This window comes from Ammospiza nelsoni, chromosome 3, assembly GCF_027579445.1.
Source record: "Ammospiza nelsoni isolate bAmmNel1 chromosome 3, bAmmNel1.pri, whole genome shotgun sequence".
Classification (NCBI taxonomy): Eukaryota; Metazoa; Chordata; class Aves; order Passeriformes; family Passerellidae; genus Ammospiza; species Ammospiza nelsoni.
Genome location: NC_080635.1, coordinates 61,788,907 through 61,807,901, shown reverse-complemented (window position 1 = coordinate 61,807,901; position 18,995 = coordinate 61,788,907). Strand labels below are relative to the sequence as shown.

The 18,995-nt window shown below is 40.1% G+C and overlaps 1 protein-coding gene across 2 annotated transcripts in view; it reads right to left on the bottom strand.

Moving 5' to 3' along the window:
• THEMIS (thymocyte selection associated) overlaps positions 1–18,995 on the bottom strand; it is a 76,615-nt gene that overhangs the window by 10,114 nt on the left and 47,506 nt on the right. For both annotated transcript variants that reach the window (XM_059468937.1, XM_059468938.1), the window contains exon 5: positions 5,349–5,499. In XM_059468937.1, coding sequence (XP_059324920.1) covers positions 5,349–5,499 — 151 coding nt within the window. The remainder of the gene's footprint in view (positions 1–5,348; positions 5,500–18,995) is intronic.

Below are 18,995 nucleotides of genomic sequence, written 5' to 3'. Positions count from 1 at the left end.
ATCCCTGTGATGTCATCAAAAAAAAGCAGCTTTTATTTTTTTTAACAATTCATAATTCTAGATTTTGATTTATGTTTTTGGGGTTATTATGTTTAATTCATTTTAATATTTGTTTTAGAGCACAGTGCCATAGTCAAAGTATTGTCTTCACTAATAGGACAGCAAGCTACAGGGACAGAAGTTTCTTGAACCATCTTTGAAAATTTAGTAGATATATGTGCATCTGAAAGCACGAATGAAAGGCCCAATCCTCTTTTTTTTTTTCTCCAGCCCACCAGCCTCCTAAATCAAGTGCCTAAAGACAGAATATATAAATAACTTTTCTAAAATATCCTGACATGAATGAACAAAATCAGCATAAACACTGTTTTGTTGCAGACTGTAACTATTCCAGAAACCTATGCCATGAATAAGTAGATTATGTAATGTTCTAGAAACTCCACTTAGAATAAATTTCAACGATAAAGAAAAACTGATACAGCAGATTTCTGATGAGAGTTATAATCCTGCAGATATTGCTACCATTTTTAATTAATTCAATCTTAGTCAAATATAAGAAAATAAGATAATATCTTCAGTGGCCTATTCAGGTTTAATTGCAACAGAAGAAGACGGTTCCATTTCTTAGAAGCAAAGATAATAAATCCTATCTTTATTAACATGAACTCTGTAAAGAAAGACAACAGAGGCTTTAAAATGTAGGAAAAAACGTTGTTTTTCTTTTTGGAACTATCTGGCCTTTGGTAAGAAATAGAAATTGTTTCTGTAACTAGGGGGGTTTTTGAGAGTACAGATTCAACATCCTAATTAGGAATTTGAAACAGGTTGGTGCTTTGGAGGGTGGCTTAACATTCATCAGTAGAAGTTTAAAGATTAGTCAGTGAATGGTGCATTTCCTCCCACTCAAAACCTACAGGAGTGTGTCTGTGTTATTAGTCTTGACATATTATCTTTTGAATTAGCAGAGCAGAGTACACCCTCTGCAACAGGCAAGCTTGCTGCACGCAGCAGTGGACTCATGGGGATTCCTTGGCTGGCCAGGAAGAACTGTTCCATAATCTAATCTGCTCTCCTGTATAATTCTGCAATTATCTTTTAATCAAGCCAAATAATTTTGGACTACACTAACATACAACTTTCAGGAAAAATTTTAGCTTTGATATGTCACAATCCATCACTGTTCTTTGGACTGGGTTATATCTGCCTAGCTCAAACTCACACTATACTCCAATTTGGACAGAATTTGTAAAGGGATATACTCCAAGGCAATTAAATAAGAAGCAATTTCCTAGTCTTGCAAAAGAAGTATCATTATGATACTACTTCATGATTTTCAGTGGGCATACTAAGAGAGGTACTAGGAGTTTGTTTGGAATCCTCAGCAACAAAAGCTATCCTCTGTCTGGTGTTCCATGAATAGCCTAAGCCAAAAGAGTGAATAGGATGAACTTCAAATTAACTAATTGAAGTTTTAATGAGAAATGAGCCAGGAGACCTGTGGCTGGTGGGCTTTTGAATCAGATACATGGCTAAGAACTCAGATGCATGGGAAGAGTTAGTGCTGTAAATGTTTGCAGTTCCAGTCATGCAAGCCTTCAGCAGTCTTAACACCATTTTCTTTCTCTAATACTCTTGGTCATATACCCAAAGCTACCTGGAAGCTACCTGCAAAGCATGGGTCTCCAGCCATAAATTCATGGAAAAACACAGGAAAAGATAAGCCTGAATGATAGCTAAAGTTTAAAAATATATGTCTACTAGAAGCAGGAGGAGTTGTCATCAGTCTACCATGACTAATGATGGTCTCAGCCAGAAGAAAAGTAAACCCCGCTTTCTCTGAAGGGATGTCACAGCAAATATTAGGATCTTGATGCAATGACTGCCAAAGGAAATAGAACAAGAACAATAGAGAAAAGATATTTTCAAGACTGAAAAAGGGCCTAGAAAAAGCATTCTTCTCAATTAGATTGTTTCAGAATTAAGAGCAAGTGAAGAATTGGCTAAGAAAAACAGAATTGTGCTAGAAGCTGAAAAATCACAATAAAAATCAAGTGCTTTTGGAGATTATAAAAAGAGTTATCAATGACATATAAATAAGGCTTAATGTGGTGGACAAAAGACTAATGCTATTATATCTGGATGAATAAGGAGAGAGAAGGAGGACAGACTTCAAGCAGGGCAGATGGGACAGTCAGAGATGTTGCAGCATTTCACCATGGTGCTGAAACATGTTCAGCAGAGGGCCCAAACCTGGAACTGTTGCAAAAAGTCCAGATCCAGAACCACAAACTGCAGGAGCTAACACACACAGCATGAAGGAGAAGGAAGAAATCTTGCTGGCATCATGGGTAACAGAAGCAGCTTTCTTGCCTAGGGACAAGTGAAGAACCCCCTGAGAGTTCCTGGGTCAGGATTTAACAGAGAGACCAATATGAGTGATGCTGTGGGTGCCTGCTACAGACACAGTGATTCATTAATGGAGCAGTAGATGGGAACAAGCTTCCTTTAGTAAGTTTTTAATGGGAGGAGCAGCTGAGATGGTTGTGCTGCCATCCAAAAGGACCTGAACAGGTGGGAGAACTGGGCAGAGAGGACTTTCATGAAGTTCAGTGGAAGAAAATGCAAGGCCTGGGAAGGAATGACTGGAAAACAGCTTTGCCCAGGAAAACATTGGGGTCCTGGAAGACAAGCTGACCGTGCTCCAGCAATGTGTCTTTGTGGCAAAGTGGTCCAACACCTCCCGGGCTGCATTAGGCAAAGTGGTGCCAGCAGAGATCCTTGTCCCCCTGATCAACACTGGTGGGAGCACACCTAGAGTGTTGGGTCCAGATCTGGGCTCCCCGTACAAGAGGGACATGGATGTTCCGGAGCAAGTCCAGCAGAGGGTCATGAAGGTGATCAAGTGCCTTAAGCATCTGAAATAGAAGGGGGGGCTGAGAGGCCTGAGGCTGTTCAGCCTGGTAGAGAAGGCTCAGGGAAGATGTTATCACTGGGCATCAGTACCTGATGGGAAGATAGGAAGAAGATGGAGACAGACACTTCCCAGACACTTCCAGATACAAAAGAAACACAAGAAGTAACAAATACCTTCGCAGTAGAAAAATGGAAAGACCAAGTGACCTCCCAGTCCTGTTATTGAGCTGAAGCTTTAGTAACAGTGGCTCCATACTGCTTTTCTCAGCCAATGGAGCTCAGCTTAGTAACTGCTGTACAATTCCTGTAACAGGCACAGGAAGTGACTCTATGACTTCACTTTTTGCATGAACTGAGAAACTGCGTTCAGAAAAATATTTGAAGAGTCTTCACCATAAAGGCACTTTGAGACTTTAGCCTGTGTCACATTTCTTGTCTGTGAGGAGTCTAGGCCAATAGAATTAAGCACCTACTCAAGCACTGACTTTTGTGCTTGTCAATAAGCCAAGCCTCAGCATAAATTTTATGTCTGCCTTCTTTCTCAAAGAGACACTGGTCACATTTTCTTCAGGTGTGTTCCCTCTGTGTCCCTTGTCTGCCTCACCCCACAGAGACTAACCCAGGCTAGTGACCCAATTAATCCCTGTAGCATGGACAATGGTTTTCAAAGCCAAGCCTCAGTGATTTACAGGAAGTGCCCTTAACAAGAAAAGAGTACCATGTTAACCCATGTTGGTATTCTTTTTATTTTGTGGGATTTAAACTGTCCTTTGTACCTGCGACATGTAAGCTTCACCATTTACCCCTATAAAATCTAATCAAATCATTAAACAGTGACAAAACAAAGCCTGAAAAGAGATTTTTCAAAGCCACAAAATAAGAAATCTGGAATTTTATTTAGATGCTGCCAGATACCAAAATATTTTGCTGGTTTTGGCTGGGGCAGAATTATTGTATTCACAGTGACAAGTACAGGGTGGTTTTGGATTTGTGCTGAACACAGGGTTGATAATATGGAGATTATTTTTTTATGGGCAAGGGCTTTACTTATGAGCAGTGCTTGCACAGACCCAAGGGCTTTTCTGTTTCTCATACTGCCATAGCTGGCAAGGGAAGTTGGAGCTTGGGACAGGTGACCCAAACTGACCAAAGGGAAAGGAGGAGGAAGGGGGGGACATTTGGAGTGATGGAGTTTGTTTTCCCAAACCACTGTTACATGAGATGAGGCCCTGCTGTCCTGGAGATGGCTGAACAACTGCCTGCCTATAGGAAGCCTTGAATTAATTCCTTGTTTTTCTTTGCTTGTGTGAGTGGTTTTTGCTTTCCCTGTCTTTCTCTCAACCCACAAGCTTTCTGGCTTTTTCCCTTCCAATTCTCCCCCCCATCCTGCTAGTGGGGGAGTGAGCAAGCAGCTGTGTGAGGCTTGGTCACTGACAGGGGTTAAACCACATCATTTTTCAATAATCAGTCCCCAAATAATCAATTTCCACAGCAACAAGGATTAGTGAATATTTAGTATGGCACTGCAATTTTTCTCCAGAAAATTGGTTTATGTAGCTTTTAGAAGTTTCAATACACACTTTCAAATAGACAATTCTTTTTAAGAGTCTTGCACACTGAATGACAAGGAAAAAAAGAGGAAATTTATAAGAAGTTCTTCTATTGATATGAATTATCAGTTAACAAATGCTGTGAGGATGAATACTCATGCTTTAGTCCTCAAAATGTTCCAGTGTTGTAATTAAGGTGATTTTTTCATATCTCAAATATAACCTGTGACCGAGAGATTAATGAAATAATTTTTTTTAATATTAACTGCCAAGTTGAAATACATAAAATGAATTTGGATTTGTCCTCTCATGATTTAGCCTTTCAACTTCAGTATGGTTCATTTCTGAAAAAGAAAAACTTGAAAGATAAGTAGAAGAACTAGCCATCTATCAAAATTATGGGAAATACAAACAAGTAGAGAAAAATTTAAAAACAATTATTGGTCAAGGATTTTGCTCAGTATTATTATGTTCTTCAAAATACAAAAATATGAGTTGAAGGCATCTCTATATTTTTAATGTCAATGGCTTTCTCATCTCAAAACACTTTGGGATAGGTATGTTTTTAATAACAGATTATGTGTATGCGTCACTGTAAAGCAAAAGATCAGCACATGTTTTCCAGTCGTCTGTTCCTAAAACCCACTGAATATTCATGCTGCAGTGTCAGACAGAGTTTAATACCACGCTGCTGCTGAGAGCCTGGATGAATTTGCCTTATGGCATTTATGAAGGAAGAACAGAAAGGTTCCCTTTTCATCCCTCTCTGACTAAGCCACAGATTCCAAGTGAAATCACACAAGATACTCCTGTATGACAAATTTTCATTAGGGCTGAGGTTAAGCTTTGTTGTATTAATAGCTCAAACCATAAAGCTTTACTGACCTTTAGCCACAGTGGTTTCCACTAGTGTAGCTTTCCCAGTCACGTCCTTATTCTCACAATGCACCAAATCATTTTGACAACTAACTTGCAATTCCAAAACAGCAGCATCTTGATCTGAGCACAATTTCCTGGTGGTGTCTACGTAGAAATTCTGAAATTAGATAGAATAGCACATTAACTTTCCACGTAAATTGGTATTCCAAACTGATGTGACATGCAAGAGCAATATTCTTTGGGTTATTTCTGAGAGTTTTAACTGCAGATTTTTCTGTTTGTCGAAGTCATCGATGACATTTACCACAGAGCTTGTCTTTCAGGCATGTATATCACAAAATAACATGACCAGGAGGCACTCTAGGTGAAGAGTTTACCACTAAAACACATCTCCAGTCTTTCTTTTCCTTTTTATATTTTGGCTATATGGTGTCACACAAGCAAAAGGAGATTTATGTATCCCTTTTGGTTGATTCAGATTACTTTCTGATTAACTATTTTTATTGTATCGATTGTTCATTTAATGTGTTCTGTTACATATTACATCACAAACTCATATAAAGTCTGACATTTCAATTACATTTACCCAGTAGCATTCACAGCATAGTATAGTTAGATGATGGGAACATACAATTATGACATTATTAATTATAGTTTTATTACACTGGAAAAAGTAAGTTAGATGGCCTCAATATTTGCATCCCTTGAAATTCAAGCTTCCTATACACCTTTCCATAATTATGTTGGGTTTTTTTTAATTTTGAAGTATTTATATCATAAATACTTTCAGTCAAATACATATTTTTGGCTGTGTAAGTAACAGTCAATTAAAAGTGTCAAAAATATATCTTTGGTGAAGCTCTACAGTAGCTGCAGTGTAGGTACAGACCAATTGCAATCATTATACCAGAGTATATATTTTAGGAAATAATCAGTATGGATTTTCCATTCAAAATCAAATACAGATTTTTTTCCTTAGCAATGACAAAGCCCATCCTATTCAGAGAGATAAGGTCAAGCTGGTAAATCTGACAGTAGCTACACAGTAATAGGATCTGATATTTTCAGAATCAACCCACAATTTGCGAAGGTGCAACACAAGCCCACATTTTACAACAACTTGCCCTTTTTGAAAAAAGAGATCAGCTAGCAACAAAAGAAGTCACTGGGAATCAAAATAGAAAATTTGGAAGAGTATATTAAGAAAAACAGATAAGGATGAAATCCATAAAACATAGGGATGACTTTGCCCAGTGGGTGGGTCACAACACTGCACAAGTGTAATACCCTTATTTTTCAATTAGAGGAATCTCTGGTACTTTTTTCCTTTTTCTTAAAAAAAAACCTCGCAGGATCAATCTACAGGACTCAGTTGAGTTGCAGTATTCAATGCATGTTTGTGCTCTACAGGCTGTACAAGGCTGTGGAGTGCTTGCCTTGGTCCCAAAAGAACCTCTGAGGCCCGGCAAAGCTGTAAGCAGTGCTGTAATTCACAAAAAATTCAGGGCATGTAAAAAAGAAATTCAGCTAAGAAATACTTTGCCAAGAGGACAGAAATGTCAGAAGAAATTCTTCACAGCAGAGGGTTTAACTTTCTTTCACCAGGAGGGCATGGCCTTTCTTTCATCTCCTTTTCTTGATCTTCAGCACCTAAACATGCCTGTATGCCCCACCTGCTTGTTGCCAGACTGTCCCAATTATATGAACGCTCATTTTATAAGCAGCATTCTTGAGAAATGTCCACCTTCTGCTTGGGGAAAATAAATGCCTAAATAACCATGTTTCAGAGCTGCCACTAAACTAGTCCCATCCTTGGTATCAGTCATACCTCTTTATCACAAATTAAAGGTCTTGGGAAGGGTAAGGAACTATTATTCATAGGCAGATTATTCCTGTATTCCAGTTGTTTGGCATACTTAGCACACAGAAAGCTTTCATTTAATGCTCAGCTTTCAGGGAAGGATGGAACCTTAATTTAAACTGTAGACATAAAAAAAAAAGAAAGTTTTTTTTTAAAAAAAACCACATGAATTCTCTTATTTTCTACTCAGCTCCTTACTTATGCTATTAATACTAGCAATCAATGTGATGTATGAGTATGTTGAGTTTATTTATTTTGCATTGCCTTAACTAATTAAAAACAGGCCTTGATATCAAAATAGAAAGATAGTCTCATTAAGAAAAATGTATCTGGAATTTGTGCTCATCTTATAATTCATCAGCAAAACCACATGCTGTGAAAAAAATAGTTACCTGGGGCACCTTGTAAACAAACTAAAATATGCAAAACTCAAACATTTAAAAACAAATAGGATTACAGAAAATGAACTGTCACATCACTTTATGCTGAAATCTGATAGCATTTTAACATCCTTAATAGCACTATAGATAGTAATTATACTACAGACCAACAAAGATGAGTTGCTTTTTAAAAACTTTGTAACAGAGAAGTCTTACAGATGTCTTTCAAATACCTGGCAAACTTAACAGCCCAGAATTTCTATCTAGGCAGAGTCATTGTTCCACTAATTTTAAAAAGTCAGGATATCAGCCATGATTTTCAATAGCTACTGCCAGAAAAAACATTAATTCAATTAAAAATTCATAATCTGAGCTGCAGTCACTTGTTATAAAAGACAATTCATGAGGAAACCCCTAATCTCAGCATTTGGAAAATAAAACCAACATCTAGAGGTGCATGAACTAAAAATTTTACAGCAATGACTAAGAATTTCCCATGACATCTTCAAGTTTGCTTGTGGTCCAAGAACAACTCTGGAGTTAAAGCATAAATCTGTAAAGGTAAATGAGTCTAAATACACACAGTCCTTCTCAGGAAAAAGGAGGTGTTACATCAAACAGGATAAACACAAAAAAGTGTGAGAGCTAAGGTGAGAACTAAAGGGCTGGAGATGCATCACTTTAGTAAGAACAAGGAGTCAGAATTCAGCAGAAGCTGTAAATGAGTGCAGTGTTTGTCAAAGGTGCACAAACTGAAAACACTGCCGAAGCAAACTGAGTTTCAGGGCAAGGGGTTTGAATTAGTTTCCCTTTTCCCCTTGATCACCTGAAGAGTTTAATGCACGGCATCTGTGTGTGTGTGTGTACATGAGCTCTCTTCTGCAAGCAAGGCTTCCCTCTGCTTGTCTGCTCCAAAAGCTGTGAAATCTGACAATAGTTCTTATCAGTGGCACTGGCCAAATAGTGATGTTTTCGCTATCTACAGCCACAGTTGCGCAAAACCTGTCCTCAAAATGCTGATATCTCCTGCAACATAAGTGTTTGCACTCATCTTTCTCTCACAGCTCCAAGCTGTGTTCTCCTCCAACTTAAAAAATTTGGGCCATCAACAATTGCATCCATGTAAATATTTTTTTCATTACGGTGTCAAATTGTTTTTTAAATTCATTTACATTTCTGTTATCAGTATCATGTGGCAATGAGTTCCAGAGTTTATTTCTGCTCTGAAATTTACTTTGGGTTGTGAGGTTTCTTTTTACTGCCCTAACTCTTAATTTTATTAATTTTTTCCCTTCATTATGATTTCTACTCTTTTTCTTGAGTCATCTCTTCTTTAGGAAGAAGAGTTTCTGGTCTTTAATCTTTTGCCTTCCAGGAGTTAAATTGTAACTCATAATGCAGTGACTCTGGAAATTCCTACTCCTTTGCAAGATGCAACCCAAAAACACTGAAGGCAATCCCTGTCCCACACAGGCTTCAGACAGCAGTATTTGATCGCAAATTCTCAATCAGCCCATAAAATAGCACAGAAGTTCTTACAAAAAGCACTCCCAAACCCCGACCAACCAACCAAAAAAAACCCACCAAAAAACCCACAAAACCCAACAATAACAAAACCATAAATCAAACAAACAATAACCCCCACCCTCTTCTAAATCTGGAGGTGTCCAGCAAAATTATTGTAACCACTGAGATAAAACAGAAGAAGGAGATGCTCTTAGAGCAAGTAAAAAAAAAGGTCTTTTATATCTAGTTACAAAAAAAGAAAATAATTCATATTCATAATGCACATTATTTTCTGGTTGCCTTTTTTTTTAAGGAAAGAACACCTCAACAATAGCTAGAACATTCACTGTAAAGAAGGAAATATATGTCTAAAGTACATAAAAATATTTGGAAGCAAATATGAAACCAGTAGCTGTCACAATCTCTGAAAATGTGGTGAGAGATATAGTGCCATAAACCAATCTGACAAAATTATGCTGAAAGTCAAGCTGTTAGGTGATTACAAATGACTCAAGTGAAGAGGAGTACTCATTTGCTGGAGCAATCAGTGCTGGACATGGCACTACACCTTTGGAGTACATTATTACAAGTCACCCATGCTGGTAGATACAGAACATAAACCTTTTACTGCAATCTTTAAAAACAACTTGGAGTGGCAGTATTTACAGCCATCAGAAACCCAAGCCAAAACTCCAGATACATATTTATTGCTTTGGAATTAACTGCATGGGTATATTTATCTATAAAATGCCTAATTGCTGCATGCACCTTTCCACTAGAAGAAGAAGATATATACATAGAATGAAAGTGTGATGAATGATTTCACTGTCCAAACACAGACAAAAAAGACAATTTATCCCCACAAGCTGCATATGACAGTTCTGTAAGGGAGTGGCACAGCACTCTATTCACCAGGAAGCCCAACCCAGGCTGGATGAAGTTTTAGTTTTAAATAGTTTGCAGAGTATTTCAAGGAAATTGTGAGAGAGGGTGGTAGAGAGAGACATATCAGTATTCATAGTGGTTGATTTATAAAGAAGATTTCATGAGCTTCAGAACCTACAGAATTACAACCTACCTATATGATATTGCTCCCACAGTCATTATATCTGCATGACTTTATGCAGGGACAGTTTGCAACTACAATGGGTCAGAAAATAGTCACAGATTTTGTTTCCCATGTAGTATCAGCCAGAGTAAATGCTATCACATTCAGAGCCCAAGACTATCTTTAGTCACAGATCCGAATTACTTTTGGGTTGGAAGACCACACATTGGATACATTCTGGAGTAACTGCACTGGTCAGATTTACACCAGTGCTCATCATCAGGTGACCCCCCTCCATTCCACCCTGGTGGTACCCCACCGAGTGTACTGCATCTAACTCTGGGGCACCCAGCATAAGAAGAACATTGATCTGCTGGAGTGGGTCCAGAGGAGGGCCACAAACACGATCTGGAGCACATTTCCTGTGAAAATAGACTGAGAAAACTGGGGTTGTTCAGCCTGAAGAAGAGAAGGCTCTGGAGACACTTTTGGCAGCTTTCCAGTACCTAAAGGGAGCTTACAGCAAAGAAGATGAGGTGTTTATCAGGTAGCAGAGTGATAGGACAAGGGGAGCGGTTTTAAGCTGAAAGTCAGTAGGTTTAGATTAGATTTTAGGAAGAAATTATTTTCTGTGAGGGTGTGAGGCACTGGCACAGGTTGCCCAGGGAAACTGTGGGTGCCCCATCCCTGGAAGTGTTTGAGGCCGGGTTGGAATGGGGCTTTGAGCAACCTGGTCCAAGCGAAGGTGTCCCAGCCCATGGCAGGGGGTTGGAACCAGGTGGTCTTCAAGGCCCCTTCCAACCCAAACCATTCTATGATTCTATGAAAATATATTTCACCTACTGTCTGACTAAAAATCTGAATGGGTGCTCTTGCCTAACAGATAGGGAACACAAATTTGAATAATGGGTGCACACACATGGGAACTGCTGACTTGTCTCAAAATCTGTATTATTATGGGAGACAATTAAGATTGATTTATTCCACTTGAAAAGAAACAATTACCTTTGGATTATTATTCACTTGTATCCCAAGGTAGCCTTCCTGTATGATCTATTGACAAGCCAACTTACCTTGCACATCAGGGTAATTTTTGCAAGGGCACAGTGTACCCATAGCAAAGGGTACTGACAAGGGCCTATGATTTTGAAGCAAAGAATTTTAACAGTCTTTCCCATTGCACTGATTCCAGTGCATGGTATCAAGTCTTCATTTTCCACAGTCCGCTGGAGTGTGGAAAAGGAGAAGAGCTAGTTAGAAGATACTTCAGAAAGGCCATGGGCAATAAAGAGGGTCCTCATTTAGTCTTATTAATATACAGGATGAGAGCACTTTGGAGAATTATTATTTGCCTGCAGGACTCATAAGGTACTATAAACTGCAGATTAACAATTTTGAGAAAGAAGGGGTCAAGGTTAAATAGTTTCAAAGACAGAAGCAAAATTGTGTTAATCTGTGAATTATTGTCTGCCTAAAAGAGGCAAAAACCACATGATAAAATTAAGTTTTGTGATCCAGATTTAGGTGCTTAATAAATTTCTTCCTCACAAGGTATTTCCTCTGCATACCAACAATATCACAATTAATTTGACTTTCATTGTCAGTAGTCTGGGTTTTCTCATAGAATCATAGAATAGTTTGGGCTGGAAAAGACCTTAAGGACCATCTAATTCCACCCACACTGCCATGGGCAGGGACGCCTTCCACTGGACCAGGTTGCTCCTGGTTCTTTTCCCAAAGGTTAAAAAGGAGAAAAATATATTTTAAAAAATCATTCTTGGTTGTAGGCTCATGCTACTGTAGGCACATTCTAAAGTTTCAGACACTGTATTTAAACTCTTATGTTTTCCTAATAGAAGGGACAGGATTAATTAATCCCTGTTCAGGATTTGTGCAAGAATACTTGGATTTAAAACCAAAACAAACCAGAGCAGAATGCCTTGTTCCAGCCAGATCCATTCCGACTAAAACAAAAGAAAATAATGCGCCAGGCCTATTGGTCTTGGCGAAACCAGCGGCACGCAAATTGTCTGTGAGCTGGGACAACCGATGACATAGAGGAATGACACAAAAATCCATGACAAAAGGAATAAGCGGGAAGCAGGAGGTGGGCACCGCTAGGGGGCTCCGCATCCCGCGCATCCCGCGCATCCCGGCGCATCCCGCGCATCCCGCGCATCCCGCGCATCCCGCGCATCCCGCGCATCCCGGCGCATCCCGCGCATCCCGCGCATCCCGCGCACCCCGGCGCGTCCCGGCGCATCCCGCGCGTCCCGCGCACCCCAGCGCATCCCGGCGCTCGGCCCAGCGCTCCCCCGGAACGCGCTGCCGGACCGCGGCTCTGCCGTGGGACCGGACAGCCTGACATCCCAGCTCTCTTCCGACCAAGATTTCTCCTTCTGATCCAACCCTCTCCCCACTTTGAAACGACGCACAATAAATTTCTGGGGCTACAGAGTGAGAAAACAAGGCTTGATGAGATCTGATGATTTTTTGGGATGCAATGTAGTGAAACGTTAAGATCCTGTAATTTAACAGGCTGTGGTTTAATAATTGCGGTGGGGGTGGCGGAGAATAACAAACAGACGGAAAAAAAAGGATCCAGCTGATAGAATGACCTTTGAAAAGGGCTGTTGTAAGTGAACAGTGTATGCTTTCTTAGGAACTTTTGCGAGGGTTTTAAGGAGGTAAGGAAATACTGCCACTCTTCACCGACAGTTCCCACAGTTCAGGTAAATTTTGTGCAGCAAATGGAAACAAAATAAGTTGCATTATGTAATAAATAAAAAGCCACACTAGAGTGTTTTTCCATTGCATTCCACAGAAATTCTTTGCTTGCTCTGAAAATTCAGAGTCCCAAGATTTCAGTTCTTAATCCAATGGCTTTCATGTACTCATTCACTGCTCACAGTGTTTGTATAATCATTTGTTGAATGAGATCTTTATCTCCCCCCCAGATTTTTCCAGAATAGTACTGATTGCTTCCCAAGAGACTTTGGAATTAAGTCTTGCTACCAAAGATCTTTCATACCTCTGGGTAACTGAAGCTGTCAGTTCCTTTTTCCCAGATATTTTTCCCCTGCTCTGTCTGTGAACAAGCAAAAGAGAAGAGAAAATGATGTTGGGCACCCTTGAGTGGCCTGGGATGAAGCAATGCTGTATTAGCCACCACAAAATCACCAGGCTTACACCTTGGGCTTAGTGTTAGAAAGCAAAAAGGCTATTTAAAAATCTTTTAGCATTAGTTCAAATGCAAAATGCTGCATAATGCTCTCCAGCTCCATCTCTTCCCTCTGCTCTCCCTGTTAAATACATAAAGGGGGGAGTGCTTGATCCCCAGTGCCTCAGAGCAGAGAATAGTTTTTTCATCTTTACTATAATGTGGATGATAATATTACATTTATTTTTGCAGTGATGTCTTTATGTTAAGGTTTGGCTTTTTTCCTGAGTACTTAGTCTTAAACAGCACTTTGTCTCTTCAAGACTCCATGCAGTGAAAGAAAAATATTATTTCATGCATGTTACATGCTGGTAAAGCAAAATGTACTCTTTTCCACATTGCTTCAAAAAGTGGGTAGGAACTGGTGAGATGCCACCAGCTGTCACCTTTCTACACACCCTGAGCTCTTAACCAACCTGCCTTCTCTGCTATCAGAGGCACAGAAATTGCAGCCACACTTGTGAGCTCTTAGCTAAAAAATTAGGCTTGGGCTGTTTCAGATTGGGCAATGAAAGTTAATATCAGCTTGTGGAAATCCTGGTTTCCATGGCACTCACAACAGTCCTGAAAGGGAGCAAGAAAAGATCCCATAGTTTCATAGTGAGTCTAATGCTTTACCCCAAGGCTGGCTTTGCTTTTCTCCTGGGGCACCCATCCACTAAGCAGGTAAGTTCTTGGTAGGAAAAAAGTATACACCTGAAGACCTAAATTAATGAGGCCTACTTCTGTATTTCAAATGCACCTCACCTTGCCAAATTGAACTGCTTGTTTGTTCAAAGATTATGAAATGTTGTATTTTGTGCTATCACACCTTAAGCAGAAGATATGGATTCTTTTCCTTTGCCTTTAATGGAACATTAACTGAAAATATAATTACAAGGGATAGATAATTACTTGCAGGTTTGCCAAACTGCAGATGGAATATACTCAGCAGACTGAAATCTGAAGGCTGAAAATGATGTGAATGTAAGTGCAGTTTAGTGTGTGGAAAACTTGAATTGAAACTAAATGAAAAGAAGAATGAAATTTCCTGTGACTCCTGACACAGGACTCCAAAGGAGGTAGCCCACCCTGCACTGTTGTTCCATCTGTCTCCCCTCAGTCCTCAGATCTTCTCTGCCCTTGAACATTTAAATAATGTCCACACTGGTTCAGGTCAAAATACACCTCACAGAGTATTTTTGCTTCCCCATCGCCTTAAGCAGACCCCAAGGAAGAGTGACAACAGAGCAAGTCAGGATCTGTTACACCCAAATACACTCTCAGCCTCTTACTATTTTCAGCTCAGGGAATTTCCTGAGTTTGACGTGGTTTGTGTCTTAGTAACACTCACAGAGTGTCTCTTCCAAGTATTTGTCCAGCCTCCCCTTGAACTCCTGATCTGCTTCCAGCCTTGTTCTGACTCCCCTCGTTCTGAATGTACCCTGCCCATTTCCTCTAATTGTGGTCCTGCAGAGACTGGGGGTGAGGTGGGGGTGGAGAAGAGTGGGGGACTGAAATTTTTAAAATAAATTCCTTTCATGTTCTTACCGCTGTGCTGGCCTTCCTAGCATGAGTCTGCAAGTCCAGCTGCAGAACTCACCCTCTGCTTCCCCTTCCTGCTAGACAGAAATCGCTGTGTGCAGCAGACATCAGCCTGGGGAAAGCAGCAAGACACTGAGTTGGTAGGAATTAAATACTTGAGACTGGATTCAATCCTCAGACCCTGGGTGCAAATCTGCACTCACTCCCTGTAATTTGAAAGCATTATTCTGGATTTGCTCAGTCACGGCTGAATTCAGCATCAGGCTTCTTGTTTTTCAAAATCGTCTGTTTTCCAGGCCACAGCCGGGAATGTAGCAGCAGGAGTGAAAGGAAAATGGGTTATTTTATTAGCAAAATGCATTGCTATTCTAACAGGTATTTCTGCAACGTTTCAATTCCTTCAAGAATTTTGCCTTCACACACACATACACACATATAATTGTACACAGAGATATGAGTATATAAATATTTCAACTTGCCCACTAGAAGCCAGCCTGTTTTTCAGAAAGAAACTATTCTGCCCCATTTTCCACTTCCCTTTCAATTCTTTATTCTCTGACATAATTTCAAAAAGTCCTGACAATTAATTCCCTTGCAGCTGTGCTTAACTGCACACCAGTGGTTGGCAAACCCAGCCAAGTCACAGGGGTCTTTGGTTTATTGGCAACTCTGAATCACATCCTGTAAAGGATATGGATTTTTCCTCATCAGAAAGGATCTCTGCATCCTGATACTTTAGGCAAATTGGAAAGTACACACCTGTCAGAAAAAAAATTCACTTCTGATTACAAGTACTTACCAAAACTATTAAAAGAAGACTTTTTGATCTGTTTCTGGCTGTAGGCATTTTAGATTTTGAATCTCCTCAATTCATTACAGGGAGCAAAAATTAAGGGAAAGGAAGGCTTTCAAATCCATTTACTCCTGGGTATCAAAATGAAACTGTGTGATACCACGTGCCCACTTCTGCCTGTGGCTCCCACCTTCCCCTGTACCACCCTCCCTCCCAGGCACTGACTCCACAGAGGTTGAGTTCCCTCCCAGAGAGGGTTGTAGCCCAATCAGCCCCAATACCAAGCTGTGAGAATGAGAATTGAATATCCCTCTGTGCTCATAACTGTTTTCCATGGCTTTTGTGGCATCCACTCCCTTTCCAGGTTCTCTCCTAAGAGCCTGCTTTGTAGGACAGGCCTGGCACTCCAACAATGTTCAGAGCTATGCCTCAGTGGCATTTAAAAGGCCTTTTAAGCCTATTCAGAAAGAGGCAGCTGAGAAGAGAGGGTCTCTACAAATCTCAACCCATTATTTCCTGGCTTATTAAAAAAAAAATAAAGGCAACTGGAAAGTCAATCTAAGAAGCAGCATGGAGAACACTGATGGTGGTACTTTGTTCATATGCTAAGAAAGTCAAATAGCAGAAGAAGGCTCATATTCAGTAATTTTTCTTCATACTTAAGATGTACCCTGGTTGTTAGTTCCACCATTCTGTAAATGACACTAAGGATTGCACAACCTTGAAAGTGGAGATTGCTTTTCCCAAGTTCATGTTCATTCATGTTCAGCATATGTTCAGCTTCATGAAATAGTGTCTGAACTTGGCAGGTAGTTTAATGTACTGTACCTGTCCTTTTAAACCCCCCACCCTGTTTAAAACTTTGCAGAATGACTGTTTGTGCAGAAGACATTCTAAATTGTAAGTATCTTCATTTCCTAACTAAAATAATGAAGTAAATAATTCCCATACATACACATTTACAGAACCCAAGAAGACATTCAGGTTGATGGGGCTTTAAGCCCCATTAAGTTGCACTGTTGCAGCTGACTAAAGCATTAACAGCTGTTGGCATGGAGAGTTCTGCTGTGAAATTCTGCCCTCTTAGGGCATCCACAAACATTTTCAGAGGGCTTTTCCATAATGAACACATATATACACCAGATGGAAGATTCTTTGAGCAAATAAATACTTGCTTGGTGGACAGCTCTTCAAACTACTGACACAGGGCAAAGAGCTGAGTAACTCCCATGATTTTCATCAATAAGACTGCTTTGGTTTCATCAGTCCACTGAATTACTTTGGGGATTTAGAAAAGATTTTATTTCTGCAGCCTAAAATTTCCTCTCAGTCAGTCTTTGAGCCAAACTTAACTGTTCACTTGCTTTTCAGTTCAGCAGCCAGCCTTTAAAAACATAATGATGTCTTCTCCTGATGTTTTGTGCTCAACATTCAGATGGTCAGCTGGGTCTTTTTTACAGATGTGAATATTTTCTTCTCAGGACTTGGAAAGTGAGATGACTCTAAATGAGTTCACAGAAGGGTTTAAAAGAGATTATTATTACATCAATCTTATGCCAGTTTTGAGAGGTAATATTTGCAGTTCTATTAATTGCACAGGAAAGAAAATTTTCTCACTCTTCCTAATGGTAAATAGCCCAAACATGCAGGCTAGGCCTCCCCTCAACAATGTGCATTACATGTCAGATTATCAATAGTTGATTATGACCCATATTGCAGAAAAGTTTGCAAGCAGCGTTGCAGGGTGCTCTCCCAGATCTACCCACTGGCTCTCATGCTTTGGCTCCGGAGAAAAAAGGCAAACGTGTCCAATCAAACCGGCAGCTTTGGAAACAGCAGGACTTTGTTCCTTAGATGAAATGACTGCTGACCTCCAACCTTTTATAATTCCCTTCATCTGGTTTGCAAAATGAGGGCAGGCAGGAGAGGAAGAGGCTGGGCTCTTGGTTGCAGTGGCAGGAGTTGGTCGTTGCCTCAGGAAACAAAGGGCTTGGGGAAGAAAGACTCAGGAAGCCGGATGTGAGAAGACATTTCTCTCTCCAGAGCTGTTCTTTTCTGTGATTTTACCAAAACCACACCTTGTTGAAAGAGAGTGCTGCACAGGGGCACAGCACTGAGCAGATGCAATATGTTCCAGCTCTGATACAACAAGGTACTCCCAGCCGTGCCTCCAGCCAGCTGCGAGCAGGTCAGGAGAGCTGTGATCATGCCAGCAAAGAGCCTTGTGGCAGAAGTGAGGTTGTCCCGGCTGAAACAAAATGGCAAACCTGCAATGAGCCTGGCCAAGCTGCAGAAAGATGAGGTGGCTGGTACTTGTTTCAAGCTGGTTGAGAGTCTAGTGAAAGCAACACAAATTCTCAAATTCATTTGGCTGGTTTTGGCTGTTGGTGTCTTCTTGACGTGGTGAGAAACAGACTAATGCAATAACTAGCTGAAGAAATCAGTCTATTAAAATCAGTGTGCATCTTTGAGTACAGCTATGCACAGGTTTCATTGTTTACAGGAGCAGAGCCTCAGAGACCCACACATTCACACATACTGAAGTTTACTGTGGTGAATAATCCCATTTGGTAAGTGGAAAATCTCTCCGTGGTCTTTTACAGGCCTAACAGCTGGCAAAGTCAGGACCTTGGAAACAATGTTTTCTACAGAAGTGTGTATTTTCTGGCACAAAGGAAGATTAATAATCTGTCAGATATATAAATCTCGTAGGTCTTAAACCAAAAGGTATTCAGGAAACAAATTGTATGTTTCTGCAGATGAGGACAGTGCTTATCATATTGTGGGTGCTACCAAAATTCAAATAAAAACCAGAGCATATAAATTGACATCATTTATTTATTTGCTTCTTTGGGAATATATAAGAAGACTGACAAGAATAAAAGAATATACAATTTGTTGTCATTAATTCTCTGGTTTAATAGTCTTTTATTTACTTAGGTATAGAAAAATTCAGAACTAACAAATCTATCTATGTTCTCTGGGTTCCTGTGACATTTGAAAGCTTGTAAAAGTAATGCAGATCTCAGGTTAGTCTCACCCTCCAACACTTCAGCTTTTTAGATAACTAATAAGATCAACAGCAGGTGACACTGCATGTGACAATGGCTCTAGGGAGAAAATCCTCAAATCTACCTGGAGCTGGACTGAAATCTCTCATTAATTTCACATGGATCATCAAAGAGCATCTGTGAGGCAGCAAGTTTGTGGATGGCACAGTCCTGCTTGCCAGCAGAAGCCTTCCCTTCAGCACTACTCATTTCCAAAGACATAAACTCCCAAGTTATTGAATCCCACTGTGAATTAAAAAGCTGTGTCATA